At 36.0% G+C, this 14,517-nt stretch overlaps 1 protein-coding gene across 6 annotated transcripts in view; it reads right to left on the reverse strand.

The window, feature by feature from the left end:
• FKTN (fukutin) overlaps positions 1 to 14,517 on the reverse strand; it is an 85,820-nt gene that overhangs the window by 51,548 nt on the left and 19,755 nt on the right. For all 6 annotated transcript variants that reach the window (XM_068552027.1, XM_068552024.1, XM_068552025.1 and 3 more), the window contains 2 exons: positions 10,403 to 10,462; positions 6,470 to 6,673 (listed from right to left, as the gene is read on the reverse strand). In XM_068552027.1, coding sequence (XP_068408128.1) covers positions 6,470 to 6,673; positions 10,403 to 10,462 — 264 coding nt within the window. The remainder of the gene's footprint in view (positions 1 to 6,469; positions 6,674 to 10,402; positions 10,463 to 14,517) is intronic.

Below are 14,517 nucleotides of genomic sequence, written 5' to 3' on the forward strand. Positions count from 1 at the left end.
ACTGATCTTTTTCATTATGAGCTTTGCCTTAGTATCTGACTTTTTAAACCTAGTACTAATATTCTTTTGATTAAAATGCCATGTCCTAACTTTTCCATAAGTTTAAATATTTTCAAAATATCAATATAAAATTGGGAGGAAAGAGAAAACAAGCAAACAAACATCATGTTATATAAACATGTTATCTGTTTCATCACCTGCATCGCTGCCTGGGAAGAACCATAGGCAGAAAAAAGTCAAAACTCACTCTCTTGAGACCTTGTCTAAGAGTCTGGGCAATCAAGGAAACATGCAGCTTATACTGCTTTGCCAGACTATACCATCACCCTGGAACATAAGCCCCACGTATGAGGGGTCAACACAACTAAAACAATCCACTGCAGAGCTAGTGCACATCTATCATGGGTGGCTGACTAAATAGTTGAGCTCATTTAATCTGATGCTAATTTTCTTATTCTTATTTGAATAACTCCTCAGAATGAAAAATAGTGACACTGAAAAGTTAGAGATATTCCAAATAAAGAAGTAAGCAAATTTTTGACATGTTTGGTTGAGATCTTATTTTTTTTTTTTTTTGACTACCGTCTAACCTTTGCTTTGTAACCATTTAAACAGGATGAAAATATAAGTATGAATTTTTGGATACACCTAAGAAGCACTCCTCTCGAGTATCAAACAAGTCCTATGCACTTACAAACTGTCAAGAATAGTGCTACAGACGAGGAATACTACCCTCATGTATACCTTATGTGGCAGATACTGAAAATTCATCACCAAATCCCTTCCTACCTGCCTGCCTACACTGATGAAAATGCTAAATACCCGTTTTTTTTAGCCTCCTTCACAGCACGGAGACATATGAATATAGTTCTAGACAGTGAGCTATAAGCAGTTTACCAGAAGCTCCTGAGAAAAATTTTCCTTCCAAAGATAGACAGTGACAATCCTGCAGCCTGTGGAACAAAAACCACATTCACAGAAAGATAGACAAGATGAAAAGGCAGAGGGCTATGCACTCGATGAAGGAACAAGATAAAACTCCAGAAAAACAACTAAATGAAGTGGAGACAGGCAACCTTCCAGAAAAACAATTCAGAATAATGATAGTGAAGATGATCCAGGACCTCGGAAAAAGAATGGAGGCAAAGATCGAGAAGATGCAAGAAATGTTTAACAAAGCCCTAGAAGAATTAAAGAACAAACAAACAGAGATGAACAATACAATAACTGAAATGAAAACGACACTAGAAGGAATCAATAGCAGAATAACTGAGGCAGAAGAACGGATAAGTGACCTGGAAGACAGAACGGTGGAATTCACTGCTGCAGAACAGAATAAAGAAGACAGCCTAAGAGACCTCTGGGACAACATTAAATGGAACAACATTCGCATTATAGGGGTGCCAGAAGGAGAAGAGAGAGAGGAAGGACCAGAGAAAATATTTGAAGAGATTATAGTCGAAAACTTCCCTAACATGGTAAAGGAAATAGCCACCCAAGTCCAGGAAGCACAGAGAGTCCCATACAGGATAAACCCAAGGAGAAACACGCCAAGACACATAAGTAATCAAATTGGCAAAAATTAAAGACAAAGAAAAATTATTAAAAGCAGCAAGGGAAAAACGACAAACAACATACAAGGGAACTCCCATAAGGTTAACAGCTGATTTCTCAGCAGAAACTCTACAAGCCAGAAGGGAGTGGCATGATATACTTAAAGTGATTAAAGGGAAGAACCTACAACCAAGATTACTCTACCCGGCAAGGATCTCATTCAGATTCAATGGAGAAATCAAAAGCTTTACAGACAAGAAAAAGCTTAGAGAATTCAGCACCACCAAACCAGCTCTACAACAAATGCTAAAGGAACTTCTCTAAGTGGGAAACACAAGAGAAGAAAAGGACCTACAAAAACAAACCCAAAACGATTAGAAAAATGGTAATAGGAACATACATATCGATAACTACCCTAAACATGAATGGATTAAATGCTCCAACCAAAAGACACAGGCTTGCTGAATGGATACAAAAATAAGACCCATATGTATGCTGTCTACAAGAGACCCACTTCAGACCTAGGGACACATTCACACTGAAAGTGAAGGGATGGAAAAAGATATTCCATGCAAATGGAAATCAAAAGAAAGCTGCAGTAGCAATACTCATATCAGATAAAATAGACTTTAAAATACAGAATGTTACAAGAGACAAGGAAGGACACTACATAATGACCAGGGGATCAATACAAGAAGAAGATATAACAATTATAAATATATATGCACCCAACATAGAAGCACCTCAATACATAAGGCAACTGCTAACAGCTATACACGAGGAAGTCGACAGTAACACAATAATAGTGGGGAACTTTAACACCTCACTTACACCAATGGACAGATCACCCAGAATGAAAATAAATAAGGAAACAGAAGCTTTAAATAACACAACAGACCAGATAGATTTAATTGATATTTATAAGACATTCCATCCAAAAACAGCAGATTACACGTTCTTCTCAAGTGCGCAAGGAACATTCTCCAGGATAGATCACATCTTGGGTCACAAATCAAGCCTCAGTAAATTTAATTGAAATCATATCAAGCATCTTTTCTGACCACAACGCTATGAGATTAGAACTGAATTACATGGAAAAAAACATAAAAAACACAAACACATGGAGGTTAAACAATGCGTTACTAAATAACCAAGAGATCACTGAGGAAATCAAAGAGGAAATCAAAAAATACCTAGAGACAAATGACAATGAAAACACGACAATCCAAAACCTATGGGATGCAGCAAAAGCAGTTCTAAGAGGGAAGTTTATAGCTATACAAGCCTACCTCAAGAAACAAGAAAAATCTCAAATAAACAATTTAACCTTACACCTAAAGGAACTAGAGAAAGAAGAACAAACAAAACCCAAAGTTAGCAGAAGGAAAGAAATCATAAAGAGCAGAGCAGAAATAAATGAAATAGAAACAAAGAAAACAATACCAAAGACCAATAAAACTAAAAGCTGGTTCTTTGAGAAGATAAACAAAATTCATAAACTATTAGCCAAACTCATCAAGAAAAAGAGGGAGAGGACTCAAATCAATAAAATCAGAAATGAAAAAGGAGAAGTTACAACAGACACCGCAGAAATACAAAGCATCCTAAGAGACTACTACAAGCAACTCTATGCCAATAAAATGGACAACCTGGAGGAAATGGACAAATTCTTAGAAATGCACAACCTGCCGAGACTGAACCAGGAAGAAATACAAAATATGAACAGACCAATCACAAGCACTGAAATTGAAACTGTGATTAAATATCTTCCAACAAACAAAAGCCCAGGACCAGATGGCTTCACAGGCGAATTCTATCAAACATTTAGAGAAGAGCTAACACCTATCCTTCTCAAACTCTTCCAAAATATTGCAGAGGGAGGAACACTCCCCAACTCATTCTATGAGGCCACCATCACCCTGATACCAAAACCAGACAAAGATGTCACAAAAAAGAAAACTACAGGCCAATATCACTGATGAGCACAGATGCAAAAGTCCTCAACAAAATACTAGCAAACAGAATCCAACAACACAATAAAAGGATCATACACCATGATCAAGTGGGGTTTATCCCAGGAATGCAAGGATTCTTCAATATATGCAAATCAATCAACGTGATACATCATATTAACAAACTGAAGGAGAAAAACCATATGATCATCTCAATAGATGCAGAGAAAGCTTTCGACAAAATTCAACACCCATTTATGATAAAAGCCCTGCAGAAAGTAGGCATAGAGGGAACTTTCCTCAACATAATAAAGGCCATATATGACAAACCCACAGCCAACATTGTCCTCAATGGTGAAAAACTGAAACCATTTCCACTAAGATCAGGAACAAGACAAGGTTGCCCACTCTCACCACTATTATTCAACATAGTTTTGGAAGTGCTAGCCACAGCAATCAGAGAAGAAAAAGAAATAAAAGGAATCCAAATTGGAAAAGAAGAAGTAAAGCTGTCACTGTTTGCAGATGACATGATACTATACATAGAGAATCCTAAATATGTTTCCAGAAAACTACTAGAGCTAATCAATGAATTTGGTAAAGTAGCAGGATACAAAATTAATGCACAGAAATCTCTTGCATTCCTATACACTAATGATGACAAATATGAAAGAGAAATTAGGGAAACACTCCCATTTACCATTGCAACAAGAAGAATAATATACCTAGGAATACACCTACCTAGGGAGATAAAAGACCTGTATGCAGAAAACTATAAGACACTGATGAAAGAAATTAAAGATGATACCAACAGATGGAGAGATATACCATGTTCTTGGATTGGAAGAATCAATATTGTGAAAATGCCTATACTACACAAAGCAACCTACAGATTCAATGCAATCCTTATCAAATTACCAATGGAATTTTTTACAGAACTAAAACAAAAAAATCTTAAAATCTGTATGGAGACACAAAAGACCCCGAATAGCCAAAGCAGTCTTGAGGGAAAAAAACGGAGCTGGAGGAATCAGACTTCCTGACTTCAGACTATACTATAAATCTACAGTCATCAAGACAATACGGCACTGGCACAAAAACAGAAACACAGATCAATGGAACAAGATAGAAAGCCCAGAGATAAACTCACGCACCTATGGTCAACTAATCTATGACAAAGGCGGCAAGGATATACAATGCAGAAAAGACAGTCTCTTCAATAAGTGGTGCTGGGAAAACTGGACGGCTACATGTAAAAGCATGAAATTAGAACACTCCCTAACACCATACACAAAAATAAACTCAAAATGGATTACAGACCTAAATGTAAGACCAGACACTATAAAACTCTTAGAGAAAAACATAGGAAGAACACTCTTTGACATAAATCACAGCAAGATCTTTTTTGACCCAGCTCCTAGAGTAATGGAAATAAAAACAAAAATAAACAAATGGGACCTAATGAAACTTAAAAGCTTTTGCACAGCAAAGGAAACCATAAACAAGACGAAAAGACAACCCTCAGAATGGGGGACAATATTCTCCAACGAATCAACGGAGAAAGGATTAAACTCCAAAATATATAAACAGCTCATGCAGCTCAATATTAAAAAAACAAACAACCCCATCCAAAAATGGGCAGGAGACCTAAATAGACATTTCTCCAAAGAAGACATACAGACGGCCAAGAAGCACATGAAAAGCTGCTCAACATCACTAATTATTAGAGAAATGCAAATCAAAACTACAATGAGATATCACCTCACACCAGTCAGAATGGGCATCATCAGAAAATCTACAAACAAGAAATGCTGGAGAGGGTGTGGAGAAAAGGGAACCCTCTTGCACTGTTGGTGGGAATGTAAACTGATACAGCCACTATGGAGAACAGTATGGAGGTTCCTTAAAAAACTAAAAATAGAATTACCATATGATCCAGCAATCCCACTACTGGGCATATACCCTGAGAAAACCATAATTCAAAAAGACACATGCACCCCAATGTTCCTTGCAGCACTATTTACAATAGCCAGGTCATGGAAGCAACCTAAATGCCCATCGACAGACGAATGGATAAAGAAGATGTGGTACATATATACCATGGAATATTACTCTGCCACAAAAAGGAACGAAATTGAGTCTATTGTAGAGACGTGGATAGATCTAGAGACTGTCATACAGAGTGAAGTAAGTCCGAAAGAGAAAAGCAAATATCGTGTATTAACACATATATGTGGAACCTAGAAAAACGGTACAGAAGAACCAGTTTGCAGGGCAGAAATTGAGACACAGATGTAGAGAACAAACGTATGGACACCAAGTGGGGAATGCAGCGGGGTGGTGTGGGTGGTGGTGTGATGAATTGGGTGATTGGGATTGACATGTATACACTGATATGTATAAAATTGATGACTAATAAGAAATTTTTTAAAAAAATGATTAGACATCCAAATTTTGGACAAAGTTTGGATGAGACACAATTGGCCTATTCACGTATATAACTTGACATAAAAGATGGCTCTTCATGCAATGGCTGAAAAAAGTCAGTTTTTAAAAAGGTACAAAAAAATGGTACTCTCATCTTTTTGTGGTGATAATAAACACCAGTATTAGTAATTAAAAAAAAAATAGACAGTGTCACTATGATACCCTGGCGCTACAACAGCTACCTTGTGAGGATGAGAGAAATGCAGAAAGAATTTCAGTGATGCACATGCTGACTTCAGTGGACAGCTCCACTAATACCAACAGCCACCAACATTTTAACCTCTTGTTATATCAGAAAAATAAGTCCCCTATTTGCTTAAGCCACGATTGTGTTTTGTTACTTATTGCTGAAAGCACTCCTGATACAATTTATAAAAGTCTTTATGAAAATTTTAAAATATTTTACAGTTTAAATTGGTTTAATCCCATACTGTTTTGTAAAAGACACTCCATTATCTGAAAGCAAATCATCTTACCTCATTCTTCCATAGGTGATACTGTAGTGCAAATGCAGTAAAGTCTCTTGGAACACAGAAAAACTTGCATTCTGAAGCGGAGCCATGAGAAGCATTCTTGACTTGTTCAAAGTTTTTATTAATCAATTCCAGAATCAAAGGATCAATAAGGAACACAGGTACATTTTGACTGGATGTTAGCATAATAAATTTTTTAACTGTGCGCTGTTTGAGAGGAAAAGAATCCCCTTAATTCTTCTAAACCAATACAATAATCTATCTTATTAAATTTTTATTCATTAATTTTATAAGGATATCTAGACTGCTTACTCAGTAGATTGCATGCTTATTATTTTGCTAAAAAAAAACCCCACAAATAAATAATACATTGTCCCTGTTCTCAAGAAGTACAGAGTCTACTGAGGAAGAAGAATAAATATTTACAACACAATGTAAAATATGCTATAGTAAAAATATATGCAACATATTATAAAGTACAGAACAATAGCCACTAATTAACTGTACATCAAAAGGATAACAAAATCTTCATAGACGAAGTAGTATCTGAAATGAGAACTTTGGGCTTACAAATTATTCCCTTGGTAGTAGCTAAATCTTTTCAAGCAAAAGTGGGACAGGAAATACCAGCCTTTTCAGTTTTTAAAAATCAGTCATGTCAACCTTTCTGAAACCAAAAATCAGTTGTATGTGCCACTTTCCTTCATATTTGAAATACTGCTAAATAATCTTGCCAGTCAAAAGACAAACTAAAATACATCGCCTGCCTGACCATTCCTATCTACAGTTTGATTTTCTAATAATACTGTAATACTTAAAAACATAATTCTGTTGAGCAGTAAGCAGAACACCCTACTGAAAAAATAAATTTCAAAATTAGAATTGAAACAACAATCACACTTAGGAGTAAATAATACCTAAGAGTAGTCAAGATAAATAGAATAACTGTAATACATTATTGCTTAAAAGCCTACTTTAGTGAAAGCAATAATGATTTCAAAGGGACGTATGCCATCAAAAAAAGATGTTTCAGGGAATTAAGGATAAATTCTTATTTACAAAATCTGAGGAAACTTATAAAAACATATACAAGATAAATAAATAGAGTATCAAGAATTATAAAAATTTTTAAAATGAGATAAACGCAGGAATCAGTCTCTTATCCTTTGTTTTTACTGTAGAGTATTATGCAAATACCGAGAATATAATAATCTCTATTCTAGAGGAGTTTATTATCTCTTAGTGGGAAAGCCAACTAAGTAAAAAGTTAGAATAAACAATTATGCCCCAAAATTCAATAACAGATGAAATGGACAAATTTCTTTTAAAACATGATTAAGAAAACTACCACACGATGAAACAGGAAATCTGACTTGCCCTATAACTATTAACTAAACTGAATTTGTTATGTATTAAAAAAAAAAAACCTGCCATCAAAACAACAACAAGAAAAAACTCTAGACTCAGATGGTTCACTGGTGAATTCTATCAAAGCTTTAAGAAGAAATAATACCAGTGTACAAAAACTCTTTCAGAAAACTGAGCAGGAGGAAATCCTTCCTAACTCATTTTATGAGGCCAGTGCAATCCTAATAGCAAAACCTGACAAAGACATTACAAAAAAAGAAAATCATACACCACCATCCCTCATGAACACAGATGCAATAATACTTAACAAGACACTAAAAAATCAATTCCTGTAGTTTTTAAAAAAAGGACCAAAAAAAAAGGAAATATCATGACCAAGTAGGGTTTATGCCAGGAATGAAAGGCAGCATTTGAAAATCAATCAATAAAATTCACCATATCAACAGAATAAAGGGGAAAAACTCTATGATAATTTCAACACAAAAAAGTATTTGACAAAATTCAATATCTATTTATGATTAAAACCTCTTAGCAAATCAGGAATACAACACTTGCTGAATTTGATAAAGATTATGAACAAAAAAGTCTATTACTGAATTGTAGTTCTTCATTTATCCTTGATATCAATCTTTCATCACATATATGTTTTGCAAATATTTTATAATCTGTGGCATTAGCTATTCGTTTTCTTAATGGTGGTTTTTGATGAGCAGAAGTTTTAAATTTTGAGAGTCTAATTTATCAAAATTTTTTTCTTTCATGGCTATTACTTTCTGTGGAATAAAAGAGGAAGAAAGGGTTTTGGAAGAAAGATGATGAGATGACAGATACTAGTACATATAAGGTGCTTAATAAATGTTTGTTGAATGAATCTCTTTCAGCTTGATGAACACACAGCTTCATTATGATTATTAATATAAATATAGATTAGGGCAGGGTCAAGGAGAGATTCTACAACTCACCTTCTAAATATGCCTTCCAGGTTGTTATCAATGCAATCATCAAGGTTCCCTGGACATAGATGTCCAACTGACTCTAAATCCAATTAATTCTTAATCAACATGACTATTATCATCTGACCTTCAGTAATTCATTTTGTTTACAAGAAAGAAAAACGTCTTGTTGAAAAAAGGATACAATGAGACTATAACAGTCCATTCTTCTACAAGGGCTTGGCAGGACATGTTCTTAGTGAAAGGCTAGTTCCTAATAATCATCATATTTTCTCTTCTAAGCCCCTCAACTTACCTGTTTAATAACTCATTCTAGGATTTTATCAGGGTTCAGTATCACATCTACTGATCACACTTCACTTTTTTGTTCCTTCTAAAATATTAGAACAAAAGTATTTTAGTACTACTTCTCCCTTCCCTATGACTTTGCAAATATTATATGGAGTGATCTTCAGAACCCTGCAATGTAATTAACAAAGAGAACTCACTGAATGTAGTAAGCTGCTCCGTAATTTTTTGCTCATTTATCTTGGAAGTCAACCCTTTAAAAAAAATCTGTTATTTTCTCCCACCTCAAGGGTCATTCCCTGAATTAAAAAGATAGGGCTTCCCTTTCCCCTCAGACTACCCTAAGTTCACAAAGCAAAAGTGCTACTTTTAATAAATTAAAAGTTTACATTGATACTTCTAGACCTGATAGTTGAGGAGCCTGATATAGGATATCCCAGACTTTACTTTTTAAACAATAGTTCAAATCCAATTGGTATCAGCAATGATCTAAAATTATCACTACTTTATAGCTGCTTGGTGATTTGAAAACTCACTTCTAATCTAAAGCCTCTCATGTCTCTGGTTAAAGAGAAGCCAAAGATTGAAGTGAGTCCACAAGAAATAACTAGTCTTATCCAATATGTATGCTAGCAGGATAAATGTAAATTTTTAGCATGGTTTTTCATTCTAAATTTGATTAGAAAAAAGTAAGAAAATATATTTTATAAATTTTATAAATGTACAGGCTGTGAAACAGGGATTTATTGTACATATTGCTAGTTTCCCTTATCTTAGAAAGAAAGCATGGGATTCCCTGGTGGCCCAGTGGTTAGGACTCTGTGCTTCCACTGCCGGGGGGCTTGGGTTCGATACCTGGTTGGGGAACTAAGATCCCACAAGCCCTGCGGCACAGCCAAAAAAATAGAAAACATGTTGAATAGATTTTTACTCCTAAACTCCTATTTACTAGGTAAATTTACCTTCATTCTTGGTTCGATTCTGATTCACATACTTATTCACTTGGGGAAGCACCACAGCTCAGTGAATGAGGATTCTGGAGGCAAGCGGTTAGAATCTGGACTTATTAGCCAACCACCTTAATCTTTCTAAGTGAATTGAGGATAAACATATGTACTGACTTCTTAAAGTTTGCATAAGGACTAAATGAGATACTGCATGTAAAGCACTTGGCACAGGGTCTGCCTCTTCCTTTCTATCACCTACTACCTGTTTTCACAAAGCTAGCTATTATCATTGTCATCATTCAACAAATACTTATTAAGTATATAAATGAATGAACTAAATGAACACGGCAATTGAGGAATTTCTTGATTATCATACATACCCACTGTGTGCCATCAAATCCAATTCGGCTTCCTTTGGATTTTGATAAACCAGCTCCATTCTAGGAAGATTAAAAAAAAAAAAAAAAATTGTAGTAAATTCAAAGCCCAGCATGCAACGTTACATTTAGGGTAGGTATGAGATTCAACCTATATAACTGGTTCATAATCATTAAAAAGCATTATCTAAATACCTATTTTCATACAGTCATGAGCTAAGAATTCTACAATTACATAATACAACTACCCAAGATGAAAAACACTGACAGATTGCTATAATTTAATTAAGTGCCATCACTTAATTAAATAAATATGGTCAACATCTCTGAACCAATTAATTTCCATCAATGAATAGTAAACTCCTTGCTATCTCTTTAGTGTTTATCCATTTAGCTCCATATCCCTAACTTCAGCTTACCTCCACACACTGAGTTAGTGTTTGCAGACCTTGGCAAAGTGATAAGAAAGTATAATAATAATTATTGAGCAGCTCCTAAGTGTACTTCCACATATGAATTATGTATTCTCATCTATCTCGCATAACTATCCTGCAAAGTAGGCATTATTATTTCTGTTCCACAGAGAGCTCCAATGCCCACACTTTTCATAACATACATCATACTTGCAAATGTTGAGTTATTTTTTAAAGAATATTTTTTAAAACATTCAGGTCTAGAGAATCAGAAGGAAAAAAGCATTATCAGTTTTTCATCTGTTAATCAACAAAACACTTTGAAAGTCACAGGAGAAAGAATGTCTGATGGTCTACAGACAAAAGGAAGAATGTTTCAAGCTCAAAGAAGTTTCTTATGCCTTGAATGTGCTCTTTATCTGTTAGATGGAAGGATTTTGAAAAGCAGTAAGAATATCCTCACCCTGAAAATGAAGTGTGTTCCAAGTTCCTAAACAGGAGACTCATTTCCCCAGTAAACTGTAAACTCAAGGGCAGGGACCAAATCCAATCCACCTTTGTATCACCAGTATCTAGCATAGTGCTTGACAACTAGTAAAGTGCTTAATAACAGTTTGCTAATTGGAGGGAAGGAAGGAAGAAAGATACACTGAGTGATTAAGGTAGAACCAGAACTGGTCTCTCCTCACAAGCTCTGCAACTTAAACAATAACATTTTAACACCAAGGAATATTTCTCTAGGATTCAGCAAGTGCAGTCCTGGTTATATGTCCAAAGAAAATGAAAACACTTATTCGAAAAGATACATACATCCCAATGTTCATAGCAGCATTACTTACAGTAACCAAGATCTGGAAGCAACCTAGGTGCCCATCAACAGATAAATGGAAAAAGATGATGTGGCACATACACACACACACACACACACACACACACACACACACACACACACACACACTGGAATACTACTCAGCCATAAAAAGGAAATCCTGCCATTTGCAATATGGATGAACCTAGAGGGTATTATGCTTAGTGAAATAAGTCAGACAGAGAAAGTCAAATACTATATGATATCATTTATATGTGGAATCTAAAAAATAATGAATGAATATGACAAAACATAAACAGACTCATAAAGAACAAACTAGTGGTTAGCAGTGGGGAGAGGGAATGGGGAGGGGCAAGATACGGGTAGAGGATTAAGAAGCACAAACTACTATGTAAAAAATAAATGAGTTATGAAGATATATTGTACAGCACAGGAAAATATTGCCAATATTTTATAACAAATTTAAATGGAGTATAATCTACAAAAATATTGAATCACTGTGTTGTACACCTGAAACAAATATAATACTGTAAATCAACTATATTTGAATAATAAATTAATTTTTTAAAAAGAAAATATACCAAGGATATTTACAAAACAACATCAGAGGCAGCTTTGCGATCCTCATCCTTGAAAAAAGATTGCAAATTCTATAATATAGCCACTTGTTGCTCACCATAGCCCTACATTAGTAGATAAGACTAAATTTCTGAGTTGTTTAATTTGTTTTCTCTGTTGGATCACTCCCATCAGTATACAAATATGATATTATTTCTCCTATCTTAAATAATTAAAACAAAAAACCCGTCTTGACTTCTCTTTTCCCAACTAACAATTTTCTGTCCCCCTTTACAGCAAAACTCTTAATGGGTAGTCTGTTCTCACTCCCTCCAATTTCTCTCCTGTCATGTACTCACTTGAGCTTAAGTTCACTCTGCCAAGTATTCATCAAGTTCACCAGTAACCTCCATATTGCTAAATCCAATGGTCAACTATGAGTTCTTGTCTTATTTGATCTATCAAGAATTATTTATCACCTCTGCCTCACCTAAACACTTCATTCACTTGGCTCTCAGGATCCCCATACTTCTGGTTTCCTGCTATTTCTCTCCAGCTACTCCTTGGTCCCATTTGCTACTTCTTCTCAGCTCCCTGACATGTTGGAGGGTCCCAAAGCTCAGACCATGAGATTTTTCTCCTTCTCTTTTTACTCTATGTTTACTTCCTTGGTAACTCATCCACTCATAGCTTTAAATACAATCTATATGCTTACAACCCCCAGTTTATATTCCCAACCACATCAGTCCTTTGTACTCCAGACTTATATATTCAAATGTCTATTCACCTTCTTCATTTGGATGTCAGATAGGCATCTCAAACTTAGTATGTACAAAAAAACTCCTGATCTTCACCATTCCTCAAACTTGCTTCCTCTAGTCTTTCCCATCTCGTTAAACAGCAACTTCTCCCTTCCAATTACCTAGGTCAAAAATACTAGCGTTGGGGCTTCCCTGGTGGCGCAGTGGTTAAGAATCCACCTGCCAATGCAGAGGACACGGGTTTGATCCCTGGCCCGGGAAAATCCCACAGGCCGCGGAGCAACTAAGCCCGTGCGCCACAACTACTGAGCCTGCGCTCTAGAGCCCACGAGCCACAACTACTGAGCCCGTGTGCCACAACTACTGAAGCCCGCATGCCTAGAGCCCGTGCTCTGCAACAAGAGAAGCCACAACAATGAGAAGCCTGCGCACCGCAAAGAAGAGTAGCCCCTGCTCACCACAACTAGAGAAAGCCCGCGCACAGTAACAAAGACCCAATGCAGCCACACACACACAAAAAAACCTAGCGTTATCCCTGATTCTTGTCTGCCTTTCATACCCCACATCTAGCCCATCAACAAATCCTGATAACTCTGCTTTCCATTTCTCACAAACTCCACCACTAGCTCCTGTGTCCAAGCCATCACCATCTCATGTAAATTACTAGAAAACCTTCTAACTGGTCTGTTTCAGCCCTTGCCCCTACAATCTGTTCTCAACAGAGCATCCGCACTACTTCTTTTTATTAAAAAATGTCAGATCGTGTCACATTTCATCTCAAAACCTTCCTAGAGTTCCCAATCTCATTCAGAATAAAAGCCAAAGCCTTTATAATGGCTTACAAGGCCATAAAAAATATAGAACTCTCTGACCTTACCTACTATTCTCCTCTCTCACTCCTCTACAGCCACAGTGATCTCTCTGCTGTTTTCAAAACTGCCAGGCAAGTTCCTGCCTCAGGACCTTTGTGCTTCCTTTGGTCTCTACTTAGTGTACTCCTCTTCTAAACATACACATAGCTCATTCCCTTTACATAGGCTGTTTCCTCTATTTGTAATGGCCCTCCCATCCTTCTTTACGTGGAGAACTCCTACTCATCCTATAAGACCAACCCAAAATATTATTTTATCCATGAAATATTTAATCATAACCTTCCCAAACAGGTTATTCAGCAGTTCCTCATTCCCTGAAAACTTTGCACTTATCTAAGCTCAAAGAGTCAAGGATAGGGACATAAGAGGATCCAGTTTTATAGAGCTTGAAGATTATACAATTTTGGTGGTCCTTTTTCAGAAAAAAAAATGCAAATAAATACCTATTGCAAACTTTACAAAAATACAGAGTTTTGTAACATATTCCTAAGGCTCCTCCAAGAGCCTTGGAAGTGAGGGGAGCTGCAGTTTAAATTTCATTATCTTAATGGTTAATCCACCTCGGAAGGAACAGTTAATGGTATGCAGTGGCTACAACTTTGCTGTATAGGAGGAATGCAGTCACTATCAACCAATGACCCTACAAATGGAGAACCAAGAGAATAAATAACCTGGCCTCTTTCCT

This window comes from Eschrichtius robustus, chromosome 10 (genome assembly GCF_028021215.1).
Source record: "Eschrichtius robustus isolate mEscRob2 chromosome 10, mEscRob2.pri, whole genome shotgun sequence".
NCBI classification, from domain to species: Eukaryota; Metazoa; Chordata; class Mammalia; order Artiodactyla; family Eschrichtiidae; genus Eschrichtius; species Eschrichtius robustus.